The 22,047-nt window shown below is 39.9% G+C and overlaps 3 protein-coding genes across 3 annotated transcripts; all 3 read left to right on the top strand.

Annotated features, from left to right (window-relative positions):
* Window positions 1-250: 250 nt before the first annotated feature.
* LOC122645165 (LRR receptor-like serine/threonine-protein kinase EFR) lies at window positions 251-1,714 on the top strand. Its single transcript, XM_043838499.1, has one exon. It carries the CDS (start codon window positions 251-253, stop codon window positions 1,712-1,714), a length of 1,464 nt encoding a protein of 487 aa, XP_043694434.1.
* Window positions 1,715-1,925: 211 nt separating this feature from the next.
* On the top strand, window positions 1,926-3,896 carry LOC122645164 (probable LRR receptor-like serine/threonine-protein kinase At3g47570). The gene is made up of 2 exons (XM_043838498.1): window positions 1,926-2,973; window positions 3,508-3,896. Exons 1-2 carry the CDS (start codon window positions 1,926-1,928, stop codon window positions 3,894-3,896), a joined length of 1,437 nt encoding a protein of 478 aa, XP_043694433.1.
* A 6,680-nt stretch (window positions 3,897-10,576) lies between these two features.
* On the top strand, window positions 10,577-13,816 carry LOC122646011 (subtilisin-like protease SBT3.6). The gene is made up of 10 exons (XM_043839462.1): window positions 10,577-10,663; window positions 10,759-10,850; window positions 10,944-11,041; window positions 11,130-11,291; window positions 11,414-12,051; window positions 12,143-12,231; window positions 12,322-12,558; window positions 12,678-12,786; window positions 12,938-13,127; window positions 13,232-13,816. Exons 2-10 carry the CDS (start codon window positions 10,774-10,776, stop codon window positions 13,798-13,800), a joined length of 2,169 nt encoding a protein of 722 aa, XP_043695397.1. The 5' UTR covers window positions 10,577-10,663; window positions 10,759-10,773; the 3' UTR covers window positions 13,801-13,816.
* The last annotated feature ends 8,231 nt before the right edge of the window (window positions 13,817-22,047 follow it).

Below are 22,047 nucleotides of genomic sequence, written 5' to 3'. Positions count from 1 at the left end.
CCCACAACAGCAGCACTTGTTTGGATAAAAAATTGAAGGAAGAAGTCACGGTGATGAAGGAAACACGCAATAAGGTGTTGACTCTTAAGGTCTAGTTTTTTGGTGGAATATTACTGTTGTTGCTTAGTACTATCTTATAAATAAGATACTTTTCTCTTAAAGACATTAACAGAGTAGCTACCCTACTGCAACTCAAATTAAATTGCATTGTATGGTTTCTGCATTTGCGTCCCAAAATTAGATTCTCATGATGGCACTACTTCAGCTTTTTTTAGTTTTCAATGTTCTCCTCTTTGGGAGCTCATTGATGAGGCTAGTAGAATCAGTCACCGATAGTACAAGGATGATCGTAGTAGGGAACAACAACAACAACAACGAGACAGATCGATTTGCTTTGTTGGAGTTGAAGAAACAAATTTATGATGATCCGTATGGAGCACTAAGTTCTTGGAATGATTCCATCCATTTCTGCAACTGGGTTGGGATCACATGTGGAAGTCGTCACCGACAACGGGTTACCAGCTTGGATTTACAAGGGAAGGGCTTGGGAGGTAACATTTCTGCTTCCATTGGGAATCTCACTTTTCTTCATGTCCTCAATCTCATGAACAATAGCTTCCATGGCAAAATCCCACAAGAGATTGGAAATCTTATTCGACTAGAATCCATTGCTTTTCAAAACAACACTCTCGAAGGAGAACTTCCTACCAGCTTGGCCAACTGCACTCGTCTAAGAGAAATTTGGTTCTCCCGTAACAATTTTGTCGGGAAGATTCCGGTTGAACTACTTACATCTTTGTCAAAACTGGAAGTAATTTCTATTCATGATAATGGTTTAACAGGAGAAATACCATCTTCTTTTGGGAACATTTCTTCCATCCAAGATATCTCTTTGGGTGGAAATAGATTGCAGGGGAGCATTCCAGAATCCTTTGGTCAGCTAACAAACTTATTCTATCTATCATTTGGTGAAAACAACCTATCTGGTATGGTGCCTGTCTCACTATACAATCTGTCATCTCTTGAATTTATTTATCTCTTTACGAACCAACTGCATGGGAGCCTTCCACGAGACATAGGCCTCACTCTTCCAAATCTCAATACACTATCAATTTCAATGAACATTTTCTCAGGGAGAATTCCGAGTTCCATCTCCAATATTTCAACAATCCAAACATTTGATCTCGGAATAAACAGTTTTGTTGGACCTGTCCCTAACAACTTAGGAAATCTTCAAAACCTTCAATGGTTCAGTATTAGTGAAAATCAATGTGGTATAGGGGAAGCTGATGATTTAGATTTTGTAAATTCTTTGGTCAATTGTACAAATCTAGAGTTCCTGCAACTACAAAAGAATGGTTTTATGGGCCCCCTTCCCAACTTTAAAGCCAATCTCTCAACACAGCTCTCAGTACTTTCTTTGGGAAGGAACCAAATATCTGGAATCATTCCTGCTGAGATTGAGAGTCTCGTCAACCTGACCGCTTTGGGCATGGAGGCTAACCTTTTAGAAGGTAATATTCCGTCTGTCATTGGGAAGCTTCCGAAGCTTCAAAGATTATTCTTGGGTGCAAATAGACTTTCAGGACAGATACCTTCCTCTATAGGCAATCTCACGCTTTTGTATGATCTCCATAGAATTAAACAGCTTGAATGGAAGCATTCCTTCCAACATTGGAAATTGTCAACAGTTACAATACCTAACCCTTTTTAGTAATAACCTTCAAGGCCCAATACCTAGACAAATCTTCCTAATTTCCTCCTTAGCAATATCTCTCGACTTGCATTCTAATTCTCTTGTCGGTTCCCTACCAATTGAAATCGGTAATTTGAAGAGTCTTTCTACAATAGATATCTCCAAAAACAGATTGTCTGGAGAAATCCCTTCCTCCATTGGTGATTGTAATAGTTTGGAACATCTCTATATGGGGGGTAATTTCTTTGAAGGAACCATTCCTCAATCTTTAACTCTTTTGAAGGGGCTTCAAGATTTAGATCTCTCATTCAACAACTTATCAGGGCAAATCCCAAAAGATCTAGAAGAACTTCTAGCATTGCAGAGTTTGAATTTATCCTTCAATAATCTTGAAGGGGAGATACCAACAAAAGGAATCTTTGGAAATGCAAGTGCAATTTCTGTGAATGGAAATGATAAGCTTTGTGGTGGAATTGCGGAGTTACATCTGCCTGCATGCACAAACCGTGGATCTATCAAACAAGAAAAGTCGTCCAATGCTCTTAGAATAGTTTTGGTGATAATCGGGGTGGTTTTTGGTTTTCTTTTGATATCTTTCTTTCTTACTCTCTATTGGAAAAGAAGATCAAAAAGTGAACCTCCATCCACACCGCCATTAATTGGTGAACGGTTCTTGAACCTTTCTTACAAAGATCTCTTCCAAGCTACTGGAGGATTTTCTTCAGCTAATTTCATAGGTTCCGGTAGTTCTGGCTCCGTATACAAAGGGATTATCGAACAAGATGAAACTATTGTTGCAGTCAAGGTATTCAACCTTCAAAATCAAAGAGTCGAAAAGAGCTTTATGGCTGAATGCAAAGCATTAAGAAGCATTCGACATCGAAATCTTGTCAAGATTTTAACTTCATGTTCAAGTCTTGATTCAAAAGGCAAAGATTTCAAAGCCCTTATTTATGAGTTCATGCCCAATGGGAGTCTAGATGATTGGTTGCATCTGTCGGTGGAGGTACATAATCATTCAAGGAATTTAAGCCTTCTTCAAAGATTAAACATCGCAATTGATGTGGCTTTTGCTTTGAATTACCTTCATTACCACTGTGATGTGCCAATTGTTCATTGTGACTTAAAGCCAAGCAATGTTCTACTTGACGATGATATGACTGCACATGTCAATGATTTTGGTTTGGCGAGGCTACTTTTAGAACTTGACAACAATTCATCTCAGACTCAAACCAGTACCATCGGGATAAAAGGATCTATCGGCTATGCTGCTCCAGGTAAAAAATAAACTATAAAATTTTATTTTGAGTTATCAATATACTAAATTTTTATTATGTAGTTCTAAATATTTTTACTAAGCTGTTGTTGTCTATTCTAATCAAAATCCATTGTAGGGTGTTAAACACGACCAAAATAATGATTTAGAAAAAGAGTCTGGATCTAAAGATCTTGTTTATCAGGGTTAATATTTCAATCCAACTATTATTGGATATTTTAGATCTTGTTCTAGATAGTTGATTGAGTATATCAATACACTTTTCTATTTTAATTATATTGGATATGGATTTATCTATATTCATTTTAATAAGGAATTGGTTATACTATGAGCACATTAAACCTTTAGATTGGATTCTTTTAACGTAATCAAAAGAATCATGTTCCCAGATTAAAGAAATGACCATGTAACTTGCTACTTTTGAATAACTTTTTCACAAGTTTCATATTTCAAATCATAATTTTTTGTATTATATGAAAAAAATATGTAAATCTCTTATTATTATAACTAACAGCAAGAGGTTTCTAAATTTCAGAATATGGCATGGGTGGAAGGGCAACTATACAAGGTGATGTTTTTAGTTATGGGATCCTTTTATTGGAGATGTTCACAGGAAAAAGGCCAACTGATCAGATGTTTGGTGATGACTTAAATATCCATAACTTTGCAAAGGCGGTTTTACCTATATGCATGATGCAAATTTTAGACCCAACACTCCTACCCAAGGAAGAACAAAGTGAAGAAATTGAAAGGGATGCTATCAACAGAAATGAAGGTCATAATCATATGACAGGTAAATTGCAAGATTGCATAACATCAATAATTGAAATTGCACTCCAGTGCTCCATGGAATCACCCAGAGATCGTATGAACATGGACGATGTTGTGAAGGGACTAAATTTAGTCAAAGAGAAATTTTCTTGAAGCAAGAATCTATCAACATAGAGCCAGTACGCCGGATTAGAAGGTGATTCTGTCTTTATTACCTTTGCAGTTATAGTGTTTTCTTTGCCGCTAATTTTCACGAAAACCTAGGGAAAAGAAAGTTTTAGATCATACAACAGAGGTACGTTGATCTAGAGTTATTCACATCATGGTTTAAAAATAGGTATCGATACTGATAGCGATACCTATACTGATACCTATACCAATAGCAATACCAATACCAATATGGATTGACCATATGGGGACGAATCGGATGGTTTTACCCTCAATTTAGATTAAAAGTTATTTTTTGGATAGATTTACCCCTAGTAAAAACCGTTCTACCGATACAGTATCAGGATGGTATCAGTATCAAGCACTAGCAACACCGGTATGGATCTGCCGTATCGGGCTAAATCAAATGGTTATGCCCTCAATTTTGATTAATTAACAGTTTTGGACAGATTTACCCAGTTAGAACTATTCCACCGATACATGATTGGACAGGTATCTGTATTGGGCACAACCAATAGCGTTACAAATCAAGCGATATGCCCAACCCGATACTTTTTAAAAAAAAAACTATGATTCACATATGATAGTTAAGTTGGCAATTAAAAGAGTTTAAGACTCAATTTCAACCTTATTAGAGCGCAATCTGTACTAAGGTTACTTTTTCTTTGATTTCAAAACTGATAAGATTCTTTATTACTCATACATCATCAACACTCTAAAGTTGAAAAAACTATGATTTGAAGCATGCTTAGTTGTGCTGCCATTGGATGTTATTAAATATGGAGAGATAGGACAAATGTTTGTTTTTGGAAAAGTAAGTTTTCATCGTAAGAGTATTAGAAGCAACTTGACCTACTTTGTGGTTGTGCAATATGTGTGTTTCAATGAGCAGGCTCAAGATCAACTATAAGAACGGAAATCAAGGCTCTTCATAAGGATTGTAGCAAGCCAAAAACATGAAAGTTGATGAGCAACTGGTGGAGTCTGATACAAAGGAGACAATGACCAAATTGTTTGATGGAAGACAATTATAAAAACTAGTCATGCCTCTACTTTAACCTTGTCACTTAGATGTTAAAGATCATTTTATCATCTTTTCAGTTTTTTTTTTTTTTTCCTTTTCGTATATGTATTTACATAGAACAACTAATATGGCTTTCTCATTTATTAGATATCATTTATCATAGGGATAACATATCTCAAGTTTCTTATGGTTTGGATTTGCTTGTCGAGCTTTATGTTGTTTTTGTAATATGAATGCTTGCATATATGAGCTCCTAATTTATGTAGTCATAACAAAAATCATTATTTTCACAAGAATAGAAAGGAAGGGCGGGGGGGGGGGGGGGGAATAGAGTATGAATTTTTTATGGGATTTTGCTTCCCGACAATGCCAATAGAATTTGTGGTTCAAGTAAGGGGTGTCAATTGGGATGGTTCTGCTTAAGGATGGGTGTTAATTGGTTCACCCTTTTTGGAGCTAGGACCAGAAACATCCTACTTAAATAATTAATTCCAAACCTTGGAACCAATAGAGATTAATAATGGGATGTTCTGGTTTTGGTTCCTAATCTGTCCCATGTTCTTAATCGGTTTAAAGACCAAAACAGGAATTAGTAGAGTCCTAAGAGAACAATTTTTAGCATATTGGGCCCATATAAAATTAAAGGGCTTGTGTTCTCTGTGCCACAGCGCAGGCTGTGCCTAGACACATGGGCTTGCCACTAGGGGGGCAGGGTGGTCATTGCGCCACCCCCATGTGTCTAGGTGCAGCCTGCGCCCCCGACACAGAGAACATTCTCCCAAAATTAAATTAGACAGAATCTATGAACTATAAATTCTGTGGACTCAAAGGCCAATTTTAATGAGTATGTGTGAGGACAACGTTCAGTTTCTGGGGAACATGTGTCTCAATGTCTTAATTGACAAGGAGTCGCCACCTAGAATAGGGTCTAATATCTTTACTAAAAATAAAATAAAAATAACTTCATCCAAATAAATCCATGAAAACTTAAACACAGTAATTGACTTGCGTAAGAGCAATGGAGTTTTATTTGGAGAGAGAGGAGGTAAAGATAAGCAGGCTGACTGTGCTAAAGAACTTGGAGAGAGCTTTGTCGGAAGAGGGTTGGAAATCCATATAAGCTAAGTTGTGGCCACTGGTTCTGACGATCTCGACAGACTCGATGGTCCCCAGTGAGGATCGAGGAGAAGGTTTTTTGGAGATCATCTGCCGTCACGCTATCCTGCAATCCTCCCACGAAGATCCTCGTCTTCATCCTACTCTCACCCTCAACTTTACCCTTAGGAAAAATTACATTGCCACCCCCTGAGGTTTGTATTAAATACAGAGCGACCCCCTGTGTTTCTAAATTATACAGCCACACCCCCTGAGATTCCACTCCGTTAGTTAGGTGTTACAGTGTTGGTTAAATTTTCCCTCAAATGATTAATATACCCCTTTCAAGGTGTGAACTTACCATTTTGCCCATAGGTCACTTAATGAAGGTGTTTTTCCATATTTACTCCCATTTGTTTGAAACACTAGATTTTTTTTCAATTTTACACTTAAAATAAACTTAATGGGACCCACCCACCACCGTTCCTTCTTCTTCTTCTTCTTCTTCTTCTTCTTCTTCTTCTGCTGCTGCTGCTGCTGCTGCAACCCCACTGGCCCCAACACCTGCTGCAACCCAATCCCACCACGTCCCATCCTCCCGTCTCTGCTATGAAACTAAAACTAAGAAGAAAACAGAGAGAGAGTCTCTCATATTGACTTTACTCTTCTGCCATTGGTCTCTAGGTGGGAAAACTAAAAGGAGGAGAGGAATGATTAAAAAGTGCAAAGAAAGGAGGGAAGGAAGAGAAGGGTGTGAGAGGGTGTTTGTGGTGTGAATGATTGCTGCCTTCCACTCCCCGCTAAACGGAATGATTACTGAAACAATCACCTTCATAAATTCCTCTTTTTCGCTTCGCGTGTCTCATCTTTTTAGCTCTCAACTTTTAATTTCTTCATATATCTCTCTCTCTGTCTGTGTCTCTCTTTTTCTTGCTCTGCAAGTGTTGCTTAGGGGTTGGGTTGCAGAAGGGGGTAGCGGCACTTGATCTATTCAACTTTTTTCCATCCCGCACCAAAGAAATCACACATAAGCACTTGGTTTGTTAACTAAGCACCAGGTACTCGTAACACGGTCAACAGAATTAAAAAATGGTGGAAGATAAAAAGAAAAGGAAGAATGGACGAGAGAGGAGAGCTATTAAGATCCAGGGTGCGAATTAGTAAATGAAATGCCTTTTTCTCTCTCCCTTTCTCTACAGATTTCCTCTCATCTAGTCTCTCTGGTTTTCTTGATTATTTCTCCAAATTTTTTTTTTTTTTATAATTTCGTTCCCCTTCTTCTCCTTATCTTATCAATTCAATTCTCTCTTCTGTTGTTACTGAATTGGCGGTAATTTTTCTCCGATAAAGACGTCATCTGCAGAGGGAGGGGGGAGATGGGAGGGTGAGACGTGGTGGGATTGGGTTGCAGAAGGGGGTAGCGGCGGGTGGGGTTGGGTTGCAGCAGGTGCTGGGGCTAGTGGGGTTGCAGAGGAAGAAGAAGAAGAAGGGCCGGTGATGGGGTGGGTCCCATTAAGTTTATTTTAAGTGTAAAATTGAAAGAAAAAAATTTAGTGTTTCAAACAAATGGGATAAATATAAAAAAACACCTTCATTAAGTAATAGGGATGTCCTATGGGTAAAATGATAAGTTCACCCCAAAAGGGTATATTAGTCATTTGAGGGTAAATTTAACTAACACCGTACCATCTAACTAACGGAGTGAGAATTTAGGGGGTGCGATTGTATAATTTAAAAACACAGGGGGTCGTTCTGTATTTAGTATAAACCTCAGGGGGTAGCAGTATAATTTTCCCTTACCCTTAATCCCTTATCCTGTTTTTCTTCTTCTCCCTTCATCACACTCTCTCGTCTCCACCTAATTTGTCCTAACCTCTCCTCAATGAGGAAAAATTTTTGCTGCTATACTTATAACAGGAATGTTCCTGCTACAAGGCTAGCAGCCAAGAAAATAGAATAATTCACTTCCTCTTTGGGTTCATAAATACCCTCCTGGATTTTTGTATTTTCTAAAATACCGCTTAAGATTCCATTTCTTTGGCTGCCAGCCTTGTAGCAGGAACATTCCTGCTACTAGTGTAGCATCGAAATTTCATTCCCTCAATGAGGTCTCTTTGAGTTTTCTCTGTGCTGCTTGAGGTTAGGTGTTTCATTTACGACATCGATTATGGATACCCATATCGATGGATCGGCCATATGGAATCTGATTGGACCATTTTGCCCCTCAAAACATAGATACTTAAGTTTTTTTGACTGTTTTGCCTCTCTTGATACTAAAGGTTTTTTTATTTTAACTATTTCACCCCCAACAATAAAATCCCCAAAAACCCATGGCAGAACCTCGAGTTGGATTTGCTTTATTGTTTTTGGTAATCCATGACCTTCGTAGGCTTGACAGGAGCCTTTAAGTATAGGATGACCAAACAACCTTCTTTCTCCATTTGTATGTATGTATGTATGTATGTATAGCGAAGTTTTCTTCTATCCGCCCGATTAATAGACAAACCACCATCCTAAGGTTCACAAATCCCGCCTACATTTTAGTACCTTCTCAAAATACCTTCTGGATATCCTTTCATGTCTTCTCCCACCCACAGTAAATAATATCCTTGGCTGAAGGGAAAGCATATATATATGCTCAAGACATATGTAATATGATATATAAATATATATATATATATATATATATATTTAAAAAAAACAAAAAAGAATAGAATAGAGTCGCTGCTCATATTGAAGAATTTTTTTAATGTAGGTCTTTTTTCCATTCTTACAGTTCTTTTAACCAATCTTGTGACACATTGCTCAGATCTCCATCTCTTCACCCCACTTATGATCAAGGCACTGAAGACGTGGGGTGATTATTTCTGTCCCGCAAGAAAATCGTAAAATCTTATATTCTGACATATTCCAATGACAAAACAATTCATTGAAGAATTACCATAACACTTTCTAGACTGAGTTCAGACTTCTCCAATAATAATAGTGTTGAATTCTCTTGAAACAAAATAAAAAATAAACATAACAAAACAAGAAGATAATCCAAAATTATAGATCTCAACTCCAAAGGTGAGATTTGTAGAAACCCTTTATAGATAAGGCACCACACCTTGTTTATCTGTCTCCACTATTATGTTATCAAATCAATCCTTTCAGAAATCGATTCTAAAAGTGCGACATGGATTGACATGACCTCGCCCAATTCCTGATTAGTAAAGGGTGCTAGTAGGTGATCACACACGAACCTCAAAGGGGAGGAGGGCTCCAACCATTAGTAGGTGATAAGACCTGTTACCATTCATTAGTAGATGATACGACCTTAGAATGAATCGATGTAATATCCAAAATTATTGGAGATGCTCAAATATTCATGGAAGGATATATAGGTAATTAACAGGTTTTTCCTTGGCCATGTCTCAATCGGGAAAAAATTTTGCTGCTACACTGCTGGCAGCCAACGACATGGAATAATAATTCACTTTCCCTTTGTGTTCATAAATACCTTCTTAGATTTTGTATCCAATCTTTTTTTCTATACAAATACGTGAAAGAATTTCTATGACTGTTAGAAGAAAAATGAACTCAACTTCTGGTTATAATGAATATTGCAAAGTAGATGTTATCAAATACTAGTTATCGTTGTTGCTTTTGAAGGTCTATAGCAGTCTTAAGGCTCCCACAACAAATCAAGAGGGCATGACTTCATCGCATTGTCTCACCCACGGTTTCTCCTTACAGCTTAATGTAGCAAACTCACACCGTCGGAATGTAACCAACTGCCCACCATGTTATCCCTGCCGAGAGCTCGAGACCATGATGGTTCCAGTCGTTGGTCAATAGGCTTAACATCTCTAGCAAAAATCAGGAAGATCAAGGAAACGAGTACCATTCCACAGCCCTAAAAGTCGGTTAACCTTTTGAGTGCTGGCATGTGGTTTGTGTGTTTATCAATATAAAAAAAAAAACTGCGCTTTATGCACGTGTGTGAGTTTAGTCCCCCACATCGGGTGTGTAAGTATGATATGTGTTATGTATATCTACCATTCTGCGGCCCTAAAAATCGATTAACCTTTTGGGTACTGGCGTTTGTTTTGTGAGTTAACCAATATCAGAAAAAATATATATATATATATCATGAGAAAGGAAGAGGACTCCAACATAGTAGCCCTACATTGTGACATGGTGAGGTGGCGGGGCCCATCATAAAGAGCCTGATTAGTGGGAAGATTCGTGCGGCTGGACCACTCTGTAAATAATGGATTAGTTGAACGTCATGGGCTTAACCAGAGGTTCATTTCAGACTTCACATTCCACATATTTGGACATTACCATGATATCCACCCAGCTGCTCAACATGGTGAGGCCTCCATTGTGAAATGGTGAGGTGGTAGGGCCCACCACAATTCTGTAGGATAATTCGTTTGGCCCGGACTCTCTCTCTCTCTCTCTCTCTCTCTCTCTCTCTATAAAAGGAGTAGTTGAACCTCAGGGGCTTGAGCTTCATTTCAGACTTCACATTCCACATCCAATGGCTACTTTCTCACTACACTTTCACTTCCAAGTGATCATTGCTCTCTTCTTTCTCAATCTTCATTGCTGGAACTCTCACATATTTGCTGAGACTACAACCAATGTAAGTTAACTTCACAATTTAATTAATTTATTAATAGGTTGACTAAGTTAAACAATATTTGTTAATTAATCATATTAGTACTTCCACTACCTCAGGTGTACATAGTTTATATGGGTGAGAAGCAGCATGAGAACCCAGCAATTACTGTGAAGTCTCACCATGACATGCTAGCCACATTGCTTGGAAGGTATATATAAATTCCTCCTTCCTTCATTCTGCTTAATATTACTGTATATATCATAATTAAGTATTAAAACTTTCTTAAAATTTCTTTCTGAAGTAAACAAGCTGCCAAGAATTCGATTCTCTACAGCTATAAGCATGGCTTCTCTGGGTTTGCAGCTACTCTTAGTGATTCCCAAGCAAAAGCAGTTGCAGGTAACTATGAACTACTGACAGGAAGAAGCTTTAATGTTCATGAACATATCTTCTTTTAATGGATACTAATTACATAAATAAATTGTAGACATGCCGGGTGTTGTCCGAGTGTTCCCTAATCGCATTTATAAACTCCATACTACCCGAAGCTGGGATTATCTAGGACTCAATCCACATGATCAGCATCAAAGTAACCTTTTATCTGAATCTAATATGGGTGAAGGGACTATTATTGGCGTGATAGACTCAGGTAATTAGCATACGATCCTTAATGCATGACTAGCTTTTAAGGATGAATTCTACCCTGTAAAGTCCCTAACAATCTGAGTGACTGATAATGATGGATTTGTTGTGGGATTAATTTCCTTTTAGGAATCTGGCCAGAGTCAGAAAGCTTCAAGGATGATAATATGGGTCCAATTCCATCGAGTTGGAAAGGAATTTGCCAAACTGGAGAGTCTTTCAATTCAACTAACTGTAATAAGAAGCTAATAGGCGCTCGCTGGTTTGCAAAAGGGGTTAACACCACTGGGGTTGAAGACTATTTGTCCCCAAGGGACAACACAGGGCATGGCACTCACTGTGCTTCTATAGCTGCAGGTCGTTTTGTAGCAAATGTAAGCTATGAAGGGCTTGGTACTGGTTTAGCTAGAGGAGGTGCACCTCTTGCTCACCTAGCAATCTACAAGGTGTGTTGGAATGGATTAGGATGTTCAGATGTAGATGGACTAAAAGCATTTGACATGGCCATACATGATGGAGTAGACATTATATCTGCATCTATAGGGGAAGCATTACAGCCTCTGGGGGACTACGTCGATAATGGACTTGCAGTTGGTGCATTTCATGCAGTAGCAAAGGGGATAACTGTGGTCAATTCGGCAGGGAATGATGGCCCTAAAACTTATACAGTTGAGGACACAGCTCCTTGGTTCATCTCTGTTGCAGCCACCACTATAGACAGGGTTTTCCTAACAGAAATTACTCTTGGAAACAACCAAACTTTCTTGGTAATGCCTAAAAGGGTTTTAAGAATCTAAAAAGCAAACTGATGTTATAACTTCTACACTTACTTTCCATTATCATATATATTTGTTGCAGGGCCAATCCCAATCACCTGTAAAGCACAAAGATTTCATCGATATTGTATACTCAAGAGACCTGGCTATAGATGATGAAGCTGATGCAATGTGAGATTTTTTTTTTGATATTTCCTCTTCTTCAATCTTGATTTTAATGTTTAGACTTTTCCCCTAACTTTGTCTTTTGGTTTGATGCAGAGTTTGCAAAGAAGGAAGTCTCAATGAGACATTAGTGGTAGGAAAGGTTGTCCTCTGTTTTTTACAACCATCTGAACAGGATTTTGGAGAAGCATATGTCACAGTTGGGAAAGCAGGAGGAGTTGGCCTTATATATACACAACCTCACACTGACCTTATCATTCCATGCCCTATCCCTTGTATTAAAGTAGATTATGAAATAGGGACAAAAATAGTTTCCTACATCAGAAGAACAAAGTAAGGAGATAATGACACCCAATTGATGTTTGTGGTCTAATTGTTTGTGTATATGACATTAATCAAAGATTAATCACATTAATGCATTTAATCCCATTTGCCTGCAGGAACAAGTCAAGTGTTGTGAAGCTCAGTCAACCCAAGTCTGTAGTTGGGATATCAATATCTCCGCGAGTTGCTTCATTCTCATCCAGAGGACCAAGTTCTTTGTCACCTGCAGTGTTGAAGGTGTGTTTAGGCTCAGAGAAAATATAAGTCTTTAAGTTTTTCTTTGGCTATAATAAATTATCTTAGTTGAGGAAAACTTCCTATCCATAGAATTCCTTCATTGCAGTATATATACTTCTAGTATTTGAAGTTATATTAATTGTGGTGGCAGCCTGATATAGCTGCACCTGGAGTGAACATCTTAGCTGCATATCCACCACCACTTAACGGTGGTCACGGGTATAAATTCGACACCGGAACTTCAATGGCTTGCCCTCATGTGTCTGGAGTGGCTGCCCTCATCAAATCTTTGCACAAAGATTGGTCACCTGCTGCCATAAGATCAGCAATTGTGACTACTGGTGAGTCTTGTATACATTTGAGATTAACTTTTACTGCATAACTGCTCACAAATGTCAAATAACCCCTCTCCCCCCCCCCCCCCCCAATCCATGAACACTGGCAGCCTCAGTAACTGGCACAGATGGACAGGTGATATGGGCACAGGGAGATACTCGCAAGCCAGCTGACCCATTTGATATGGGTGGAGGGCATATCAATCCCAAGAAAGTGGCAGATCCAGGGCTCATTTATGATATTAACAAAGAGAACTACATTCAGTTCCTCTGTTCCATGGGCTACACCAGTAAAGAGATTACCACCATAAACAAAAGAGAAGTCTCTTGTTCGAAAAATAAGTATTCTGAGTTTGACCTTAATCTCCCCTCTATCTCCATCCCAAGCCTTAAAAATACCATAACAGTCACCAGGACTGTGACAAATGTGGGGTCTGTTAATTCATTCTACAGAGCTTTGGTGGAATCTCCTCATGGTGTTGGAATGAAAGTTGAACCAGAGACACTATCCTTCAATTCATCCATCACTATGCTTTCATTCAAAGTGACCTTTACTCCTACTCAGAAGTTGCTGGGGGATTACTCATTTGGAAGCTTGTCTTGGACTGATGGTCATCATTTGGTCAGGATTCCGCTGGTGGTTCGTGTTGTTGAGTATGAATCTTTTGTGGACACTTAGGGTTCTTTTTCTTTCTTTCTTGTACTTTTCGACATAATATTTAAATAAAACACATCGTCTCTACTACTTCTATTGTCACTAGGGGTGTAAATGAATAGTCAAAATCCGTTTCCGTATTCGTGTCTGTATCCGTTTAGCACTATCCGAATCCATCCGAAAGCTAAACGGATGCAGATATGAATAGGCTATATCTATCCGCAAAGCTATATTTACATGTAAACGGACAAAATATCCGATCCGTATCCGTGTCCGTATCCGTTTAGCACTGTCTGAATCCGTCCGATAGTTAATCAGATGCGGATGCAGATATAGCACTATTCGAGCCGAATCCAATCCGTTTACAGCCCTAATTATCACATATGAGAGCCCCTTGAAATGAGTGTTGCACAAAACGTGGAGCAAGATTCAGAGATCCCTTGACCGGATACGGATACCTCTAAATGGATATGAGAGTGAAACAAATCCAGGTTTTTAATTATTCGTTTACATCCCAAACTTATGTAACCCGAACCTTCCTCCCCCATGGATACGATTCACTCTCGATCCCTGTCTCTCAATTGTCTTAATTCTTTTCCTCATTCTCTAAAATCTATTGAATCTGTAAAAAAAACCTCAAGATCATTAGTTACTTACTTTTTTATTATTAATTGATATCTATTAAAATTGTATAGATTATGTTCCAGTTTATCCATATTTAAATCTAGATACTCTCTAACCCGTTACAAATACCCACTGAACAAATACAGATGTGAATCAAATCCGAATCTTCGACTATCCATTTACAATATGTATGTATGTATAGCGAAGTTTCCTTCTACCACCCGATTAATGGTCAAGCCATCATCCTAGGGTTCACAAACCCCTCCTAGATTTTAGTATCTTCTCAAAGTACCTTCTAGATATCCTTTCCTGTCTTCTCCAACCCACGATGAATGGGATCCTTGGCTGAAGGGAAAGCATATTACATATATATATGCTCAAGACATATATATTTTGATATATATATATAAAATCCAGATGGAAATGATATTAAAAAAAGAATAGAATAGAGTCACTGGTGATGTTGAAGAATTTTTGTAATGTATGTCTTTTCTTTCCATTCTCTTGAAGAATTTTTTAATGTATGTCTTTTCTTTCCATTCTCATAGTTCTTTTAACCAATCTTGTGACAACGCTTGGTTCTCAATCTCCTCACCCCATTTATGACCAAGGCACTGAAGATATGGGGTGATCTTTCTTGTCCCGCAAGGGAGCCGTGAAATCTTATATTTTTAGATTTCAATTTATGTGGAAAAAAAAGTTGAGAGGTGAAAGTTCTCGCATTATAGCAATTGGGAAGAAACCTCTTGCTTCACCTATTACTACTTGGAAAGATAGATGAAGGAAGCTTACACAGAACTTCATCAAAGCAAGCGAAGTGGGCACTTACGAATCGACTTCTAGAGCTCAATCACCCCATCGTTTATCGAATCAATTGCATAACTTTTTTTTTTTTGGTAATGTATCAATTGCATAACATAAATTGTCTTGTAGATGCAAAAAAAGTCTTAATTAACTCAAGGAAGAGGAAAGACTAGGATGGTCCCTATGAAAGGTGGAAATCCCACCCCCATGATACTTCTATGTACACGCTCATTGGCCCCATGCATACAGAGGGGCCACGCTCCCCCCTTAAAAAATAAAAGGAAAATAGTGTATAGTTTCAACCATAGTTCGTAATCTCGGATCGGATCGATACCGGTCGAGGCCGATCCTGAGATTAGACCGATACGGCAAGGTTTGACTGGATCGTTTCTTGAATTGGTCAACTCGGTTGGATCGACCGATCCAATCAAATCTCAAGATCACAACTCCCACCAACTCTGGCCAATACATGACCCAATATCCATAAAAATAAAAATAAATGATTTTCAGGGTTTTTTGACCAATCTGACTGATTTATACCGATCCAATCCCGATCCGAAAAGGTTTCGACCATGACCGATACCGAGTCGAATACCTAGATTTTGAACCTTGGTTCCAACTTGCTCTACAGAAGAGCACAAACACATCATTATTTTGACTGAGATTGCACCCTCACCCGGCAAACCAACAGCCATAGATATTAAAGAGGCCCAAGGCCACCTCTGAGTGGATAACCATTTTGTCGGTTGTCCTATTCGTGTTACTTTACCATTCCACCACGTCAACACCCACAACATCAAAGCTCATGAGTCAATGACACGTTTCACCAAGGTCAATTTTAAATACACCCCCATGCATTATAGTTTACCAATACCAAGAGTTTGCTCTCCTCTGCTCTATTATCTCAGTAAAGCATCTCTTTAACTTTTTTTCTGCAACTCCAACCTCAGTGAGAATTCTGATCATCAATCATGGCAGTCAAAGCACCAGTAAGTTAGTCCTTTACTTCTCTAGCTAGTTATCTTCTTTTTTTCTTTCTCTTCTCTTCACAAGAATGAAATCCATGGCAGAACCATTGGAGATTTCTGTACCGATCAGCCATGACTTGGAAGACCCCAAAGATGAAATCATTTGCAATGACAGCGAATCCAACCAAAGCCGGCCGGCCAAAATCGAAACCGAAAGCTCTGAAGGGTGACTATGTGCCAGTTTATGTGGTGTTAGGGTTGATAAGAATGTCAGTGTCCCTGGGTGTTTACACGGTAACGCATCAGTTGAAGCATTCTCCGAAAGTGTTGGTGAGTAAGAAGAAGAGAGGGACTTTGTCGGAGCTGGAAAACCCGGATAATGTGTTGGAGGATTCTGATAAGTTTCATAAGAAGTCTTTCTTTAGGAAAGTGGCTCACATCCAGGAGTTGGATCATCGGAAGCAATCAGTACTCGATCCGACCCGGGGTGACAAATTTGTCCAGTAAGAATTGTTAAGGATATTGTTAAGGATATTACCTCTTGACCCTATGGTCCCACTTGTACACCTATCATGTCCACTTGTATTTGTAATTCTGGAATGTTCTGTAAAGTTGTAACCGGTCTGCTCCATGTTTAGGGCATGACTCATTTGTCCTATATAAACAAACATAATAGAACTTGCTTTCTAAGAAAGCTTTTCAGTATTCCAACTTGGTATCAAGAGCACCAGGTTGCTTTCTTCCTGAGATATTTTTTCTCTTTTTCCTTCTCTTTTGTCATGTCAACATCTCCTTTGTCTACTCAATCCACTATTTCCTCCATTGATAGCTCTTCAGGCTATTCTAACCTACATCACTTTCTCTCCATTAAGCTATCTCCTACCAACTACCTCATTTGGCGTTCCCAGTTTATTCCATTACTTAAAGGCCATGGTCTTATGGGTTATATCGACGGTACTACTCCCTGCCCACCTCAGGTTCTTCTACCTATGGACTCCTCTGCTTCATCCTCTCCTTCTGTCAACCCGAGTACCTCACTTGGCAGCGCCAGGACCAACTCCTCTTGAGTTGGATCCGCTCTTCTCTCATTGAAGGCGTCCTTGCACAAGTCGTCGGTCTAACCACCTCTACTGTAGTCTGGATTCACCTTGCTGCTGCCTTTGCCTCTCAGTCTCAAGCTCGGATTATGCAATTGAAGCTCAGTCTTCACAATCTAAAAAAGGGTGGTGACTCCATGGCCCAATATCTTCAACGCGTTAAGTCTATTGCTAATGAACTGGCAGTTACGTCTCGGCCTGTATCTGAGGAGGACCTGGTTCTCTATACACTTGGTGGCTTGAACTCTGAATACTTAGCTTTTGTGACTTCTGTTACCACTCGCGAGAATCTGATTCTGATGAAAGATCTCCATGGTCTCTTGTTAACTAAGGAGATTAGGTCGGTTGTTTCTCTTCTGGATCTCACCGGTTCCTCTGCTAATGTTGCAGCCAAGCAGCCTCCTCCTATTTCTCAGACCACTGGTTCCTCACCCGATCATTCTACCGACGCCCCTTCACGGCTTTCTGATTCTGGCCGTCATAGCTATTATCGTCGTGGGCGTGGTCGCGCAGGGTACTCTAGTGCTGGTCATCGCTCTACTTTTGGTACCCATCATGGAGATTCATCGTCTACTAGAGCTACTGGCCATTAGTCTGCACGAGGTGCTACTTGCCAAATCTGCAACTGTTTTGGTCATTTGGCTTCTACCTACTACCAACGTTTCTCTCCTTCCTCACCTCATGCCAACTTCACTGGTGCTGTGTCTGGTTCCCAGCTTTGGTACCCTGACACTGGGGCTACCCACCACATCACTCCCGATCTCCAGAACATCTCTTCTCCATCTGAGTACCATGGCAATGACTCTGTTCACGTTGGCAATGGCACAGGTTTGTAGATTCTTAACACCGGCAGTTCTACCTTATTTCATAATTTATCTCCACTCCATCTCACTAATATGCTTCATGTCCCTGCCATTAAGGCTAATCTCCTATCCGTTCGAAAGCTTGCTTCCGATAATCTTGTTATCTTTGAGTTTTCTGATACCTCCTTTTCTGTTAAGGATCACTCCTCGAGGAAGGTCTTTCTGACCGGTTGTGTTAAAGATGGTCTCTATCACCTCCCCTTATCTTTGGCAAGTTCGTCATTCCACGACTCTATCTCAGCTCGCTCCTCCCCGGCCGCCCTTCCTGCTACTCGATCCTCTCTGGCTCAGTGGCACGCTTGCCTCGGCCATCCTTCTCTTCAGACAGTCCACCGTATCATTTCTACCTTTGGTTTGCCTTATTCTTCTATTCAGTTTCCTGTTGTTTGTCCTTCTTGTCAAGTTGGTAAGTCTCACAAATTACCATTTCTTTCTTCTAGTACTGTTATTAAATTTCCTTTGGAGGTTGTTACTCAGATTTATGGGGCCCTACTCCTCTCTTATCTGTAACTGGACACAGTTATTATGTTATGTTTATGGATGGTTATTCCAAGTTTTCATGGATTTATCCCATCGCCCATAAGTCTGATGTTCTCCCTATCTTTCAATTATTTAAATCTTTGGTTGAAAATCTATTTAGCACAACCATTAAATATTTTCAATCAGACTAGGGGAGTGAATACCGGAGTCTATCTCGCTTCTTGGCTACCTGTGGCATTGCTCATCGCATCACCTGCCCCCATACCTCTGAACAAAATGGATCGGTTGAGAGAAAACACAGGCATGTGGTCGAAACCGGGCTTACCCTGCTTCACCATAGTGGTTTACCACTCTCTTTTTGGAACCATGCTTTTAAAATGGCAGTTTTCCTTATTAACAACCTTCCAACACCTGTTCTGTCTCATTCATCTCCTACTTACAGGCTTTTCCATCATCATCCATCTTATGCTTCATTTAAAACATTTGGTTGTGCTTGTTACCCTCTTCTTCGTCCTTTCAATTCTCATAAATTTCAGGAGAGATCTGCTCAATGCATTTTCATAGGTTATCCCTCTAAACAAAAGGGATTTAAGTGCTTCAATCCACTCATAGGCAAAACCATTGTGTCTCGGCATGTTGTTTTCAATGAGCACTGTTTCCCTTATCGTTCTCTCCATTCCTCTCCATCTCTCCCTTCCTCGAGTATTCCTTGGTTGAGCACTCCTCCTCCTACATCTCCTTTGGGTACTCCCTCTCCTTATGCCTCTTCAGCCCCGATTCTTGCACCATGTGTGCCTTCTGCTCCTCCCATTGCACCACCTGTTTCTTCAAGCCCAGTCCCACCTTCTCATGCTTCCTCAAGTCAGGTCGTGGTCCCCCCGGTCCCTATGCTTTCTTCTGTTACTAGCTCGGTTATTCCACCACTCTCCTTGGGCCCTTTACCTCTTCCTGCCCCTCCCTCTCATCCTATGGTGACACGTTCACGTGATGGGCCCACAAACCCAAGGTTCCTTTATCTTATTTTGCCACCAATCATCCTCTCCCACTAGCGTTGCTTACTTCTCTTCCCCAAGCAATTGAACCCACATGTTTTTCTCAAGCCTCCAAGAGTCCCCTTTGGCGGGCAGCAATGGTTTCAGAATTTAATGCTTTAATTAGCAATGGTACTTGGGTGCTCACTGTTCCTCCTTAGGGTCAGCGGATTGTTGGGTCCAAATGGATTTTTAAATTAAAAAGAGAATCGGATGGCACGATTGAGAGGCACAAGGCCAGGTTAGTGGCCCAAGGGTATACCCAGGCCCATGGGCTGGATTATTGGGAAACCTTCAGCCCAGTTATTAAAGCCACTACTGTGCGGACTATCTTGGCTATTGTTGTATCCTCCGGTTGGTCGGTTCGCCAATTGGATGTAAGCAATGCCTTTTTACATGGTCATTTCACCGAGGAAATTTACATGCATCAACCACCGGGTTTTCAGGACCCCCACTTTCCCAATCATGTTTGCAAGTTACAACGCTCCATCTATGGGCTGAAACAGGCCCCACGGGCCTGGTTCCAATGGTTGAGTAATTTTCTGGTCACTTTGGGCTTCTTTGGGTCCAAAATTGATAACTCCCTTTTCTTTCACCGGACTGCCACTATTACCCTCTTCATCTTGATCTATGTAGATGATATACTCATCACGAGCAACTCTAGTAGTGCGATTTCCGCCGTTCTTGGATCCTTGGCCAAGAAATTTGCCATTAAAGATATGGGCCATGCCCGTTTCTTTCTTGGGGTGGAACTCATTCCAAATAAGGATGGTATCCTCCTCTCTCAGTAAAAATACATATATGATCTCCTGGATCGCTCTCAGATGACCAGGGCTAAATCTGTATCCACGCCTATTTCCTCCACCGATCGCTTATCCAAAGTCTCGAGTACCCCTTTGGCTGACCCAACAGTCTATCGGAGCCTAGTTGGAGCATTACAATATGCTACCCTCACTTGTCCCTATATCACTTTTGCCGTCAATAAAGCCTGTCAGTTCTTGGCTCGTCCGACGGATTTACATTGGCAAAGTGTGAAGCGCATCCTACGGTATCTAAAGGGCACTATTCTCCATGATCTACAGCTCTATCACACCTCTTCGGGTGCATTATCCGCCTTCTTTGATGCTGATTGGGCCAGCTGTCCGGATGACCGTAAATCGACCAGTGGATATTTGGTCTACCTTGGGCGCAATTTAGTTTCTTGGCAGTCCCGCAAACAGCACACTGTGGCTCGATCTAGTATGGAGAGTGAATATCGGGCCTTAGCTTTGGCTACCACTGAGCTTACTTGGCTCCAATCGTTACTTCAGGAGATTGGGTTTTCTTCCTCCACCCCACCCGTCTTATGGTGCGATAACATTGGGGCCACCTACCTGACAGCCAATCCGGTCTTTCATGCTCGCACCAAACACATTGAAATCGATTTTCATTTCGTACGTGATAGGGTTTCGAATCAGGAACTTCTCGTCCAGTTCATTTCTTCCCAAGATCAATTGGCTGATATATTAACCAAAGGTCTTTCCTCAGCTCATTTTGGGACACTTTGATCCAAACTCAACGTTCTCAAAGGTATGTTGCATTTGCAGGGGGGATGTTAAGGATTTTACCTCTTGACTCTATGGTCCTATGGTCCCACTTGTACACCTGTCATGTCCACTTGTATTTGTAATTCTAGAATGTTCAGTAAAGTTGTAACGGTCTGCTCCATGTTTAGGGCATGACTCATTTGTCCTATATAAACACACATAATAGAACTTGCTTTCTAAGAAAGCTTTTCAGTATTCCAACTAGAACTATCCAGTTTCTAAAATTTCGTTTGGCCTAGTCTGATGCTTCCTGTATTTCAAGTCTTTTAATTTATTTTATTTCATTTTGTTTTTCCAAATAACTTAAAGATCCATCAATGGACAATGATAATTAAGAGTTATAACTTGGAAAAAAACCAAAAAAAAAAAAACTAAATTTTATATTTAAGAAGAAAGAGAGAGTATAATTATCATTGATGAGATGCGGACCTCGACATAATGGTAAGGCCTAGTGGTAATGGGTTTGAGTCGAGAGCAACTTCTCCGTGATCCTCTCAAAACCCGTCAGTTGTGAGAGGTTACTATTTTTTTTTTTTTTTTAATGTGCTGAAATTCTCTACCCAAAAAAAATGTGCTGAAATTCTTTTGTAAGGATGTCAATTGGTATGGTTTTGATATGGTACACTATACATATATTCCATATTAATACCAAAGTGAATACCGATTTGGTATAGAAATCTCATACGGTATTGGTATGGCATGGTATGGTGTGTATTATGGTATTATGTTCATACCGATACTGTATCAAATATCGATTTGGTACAAATATCCCATACTGATACCATATCGAATTAATTTGATATGTTTCGATATAGATA

Source organism: Telopea speciosissima, chromosome 11 (assembly GCF_018873765.1).
Source record: "Telopea speciosissima isolate NSW1024214 ecotype Mountain lineage chromosome 11, Tspe_v1, whole genome shotgun sequence".
Taxonomy (NCBI): Eukaryota; Viridiplantae; Streptophyta; class Magnoliopsida; order Proteales; family Proteaceae; genus Telopea; species Telopea speciosissima.
This window is presented reverse-complemented; position numbering and strand designations above follow the sequence as displayed.

Excerpts from the sequence above, each read along its gene's own strand:
- LOC122646011 (XM_043839462.1), top strand. The coding sequence starts at position 10,774 with ATGGGTGAGAAGCAGCATGAGAACCCAGCAATTACTGTGAAGTCTCAC. Across the intron at positions 12,052-12,142 it reads GAAACAACCAAACTTTCTTG|GGCCAATCCCAATCACCTGT; the intron begins GTAATGCCTAAA and ends TATTTGTTGCAG. Across the intron at positions 13,128-13,231 it reads ATCAGCAATTGTGACTACTG|CCTCAGTAACTGGCACAGAT; the intron begins GTGAGTCTTGTA and ends GAACACTGGCAG.
- LOC122645165 (XM_043838499.1), top strand. The coding sequence starts at position 251 with ATGGCACTACTTCAGCTTTTTTTAGTTTTCAATGTTCTCCTCTTTGGG.
- LOC122645164 (XM_043838498.1), top strand. The coding sequence starts at position 1,926 with ATGGGGGGTAATTTCTTTGAAGGAACCATTCCTCAATCTTTAACTCTT. Across the intron at positions 2,974-3,507 it reads TATCGGCTATGCTGCTCCAG|AATATGGCATGGGTGGAAGG; the intron begins GTAAAAAATAAA and ends TCTAAATTTCAG.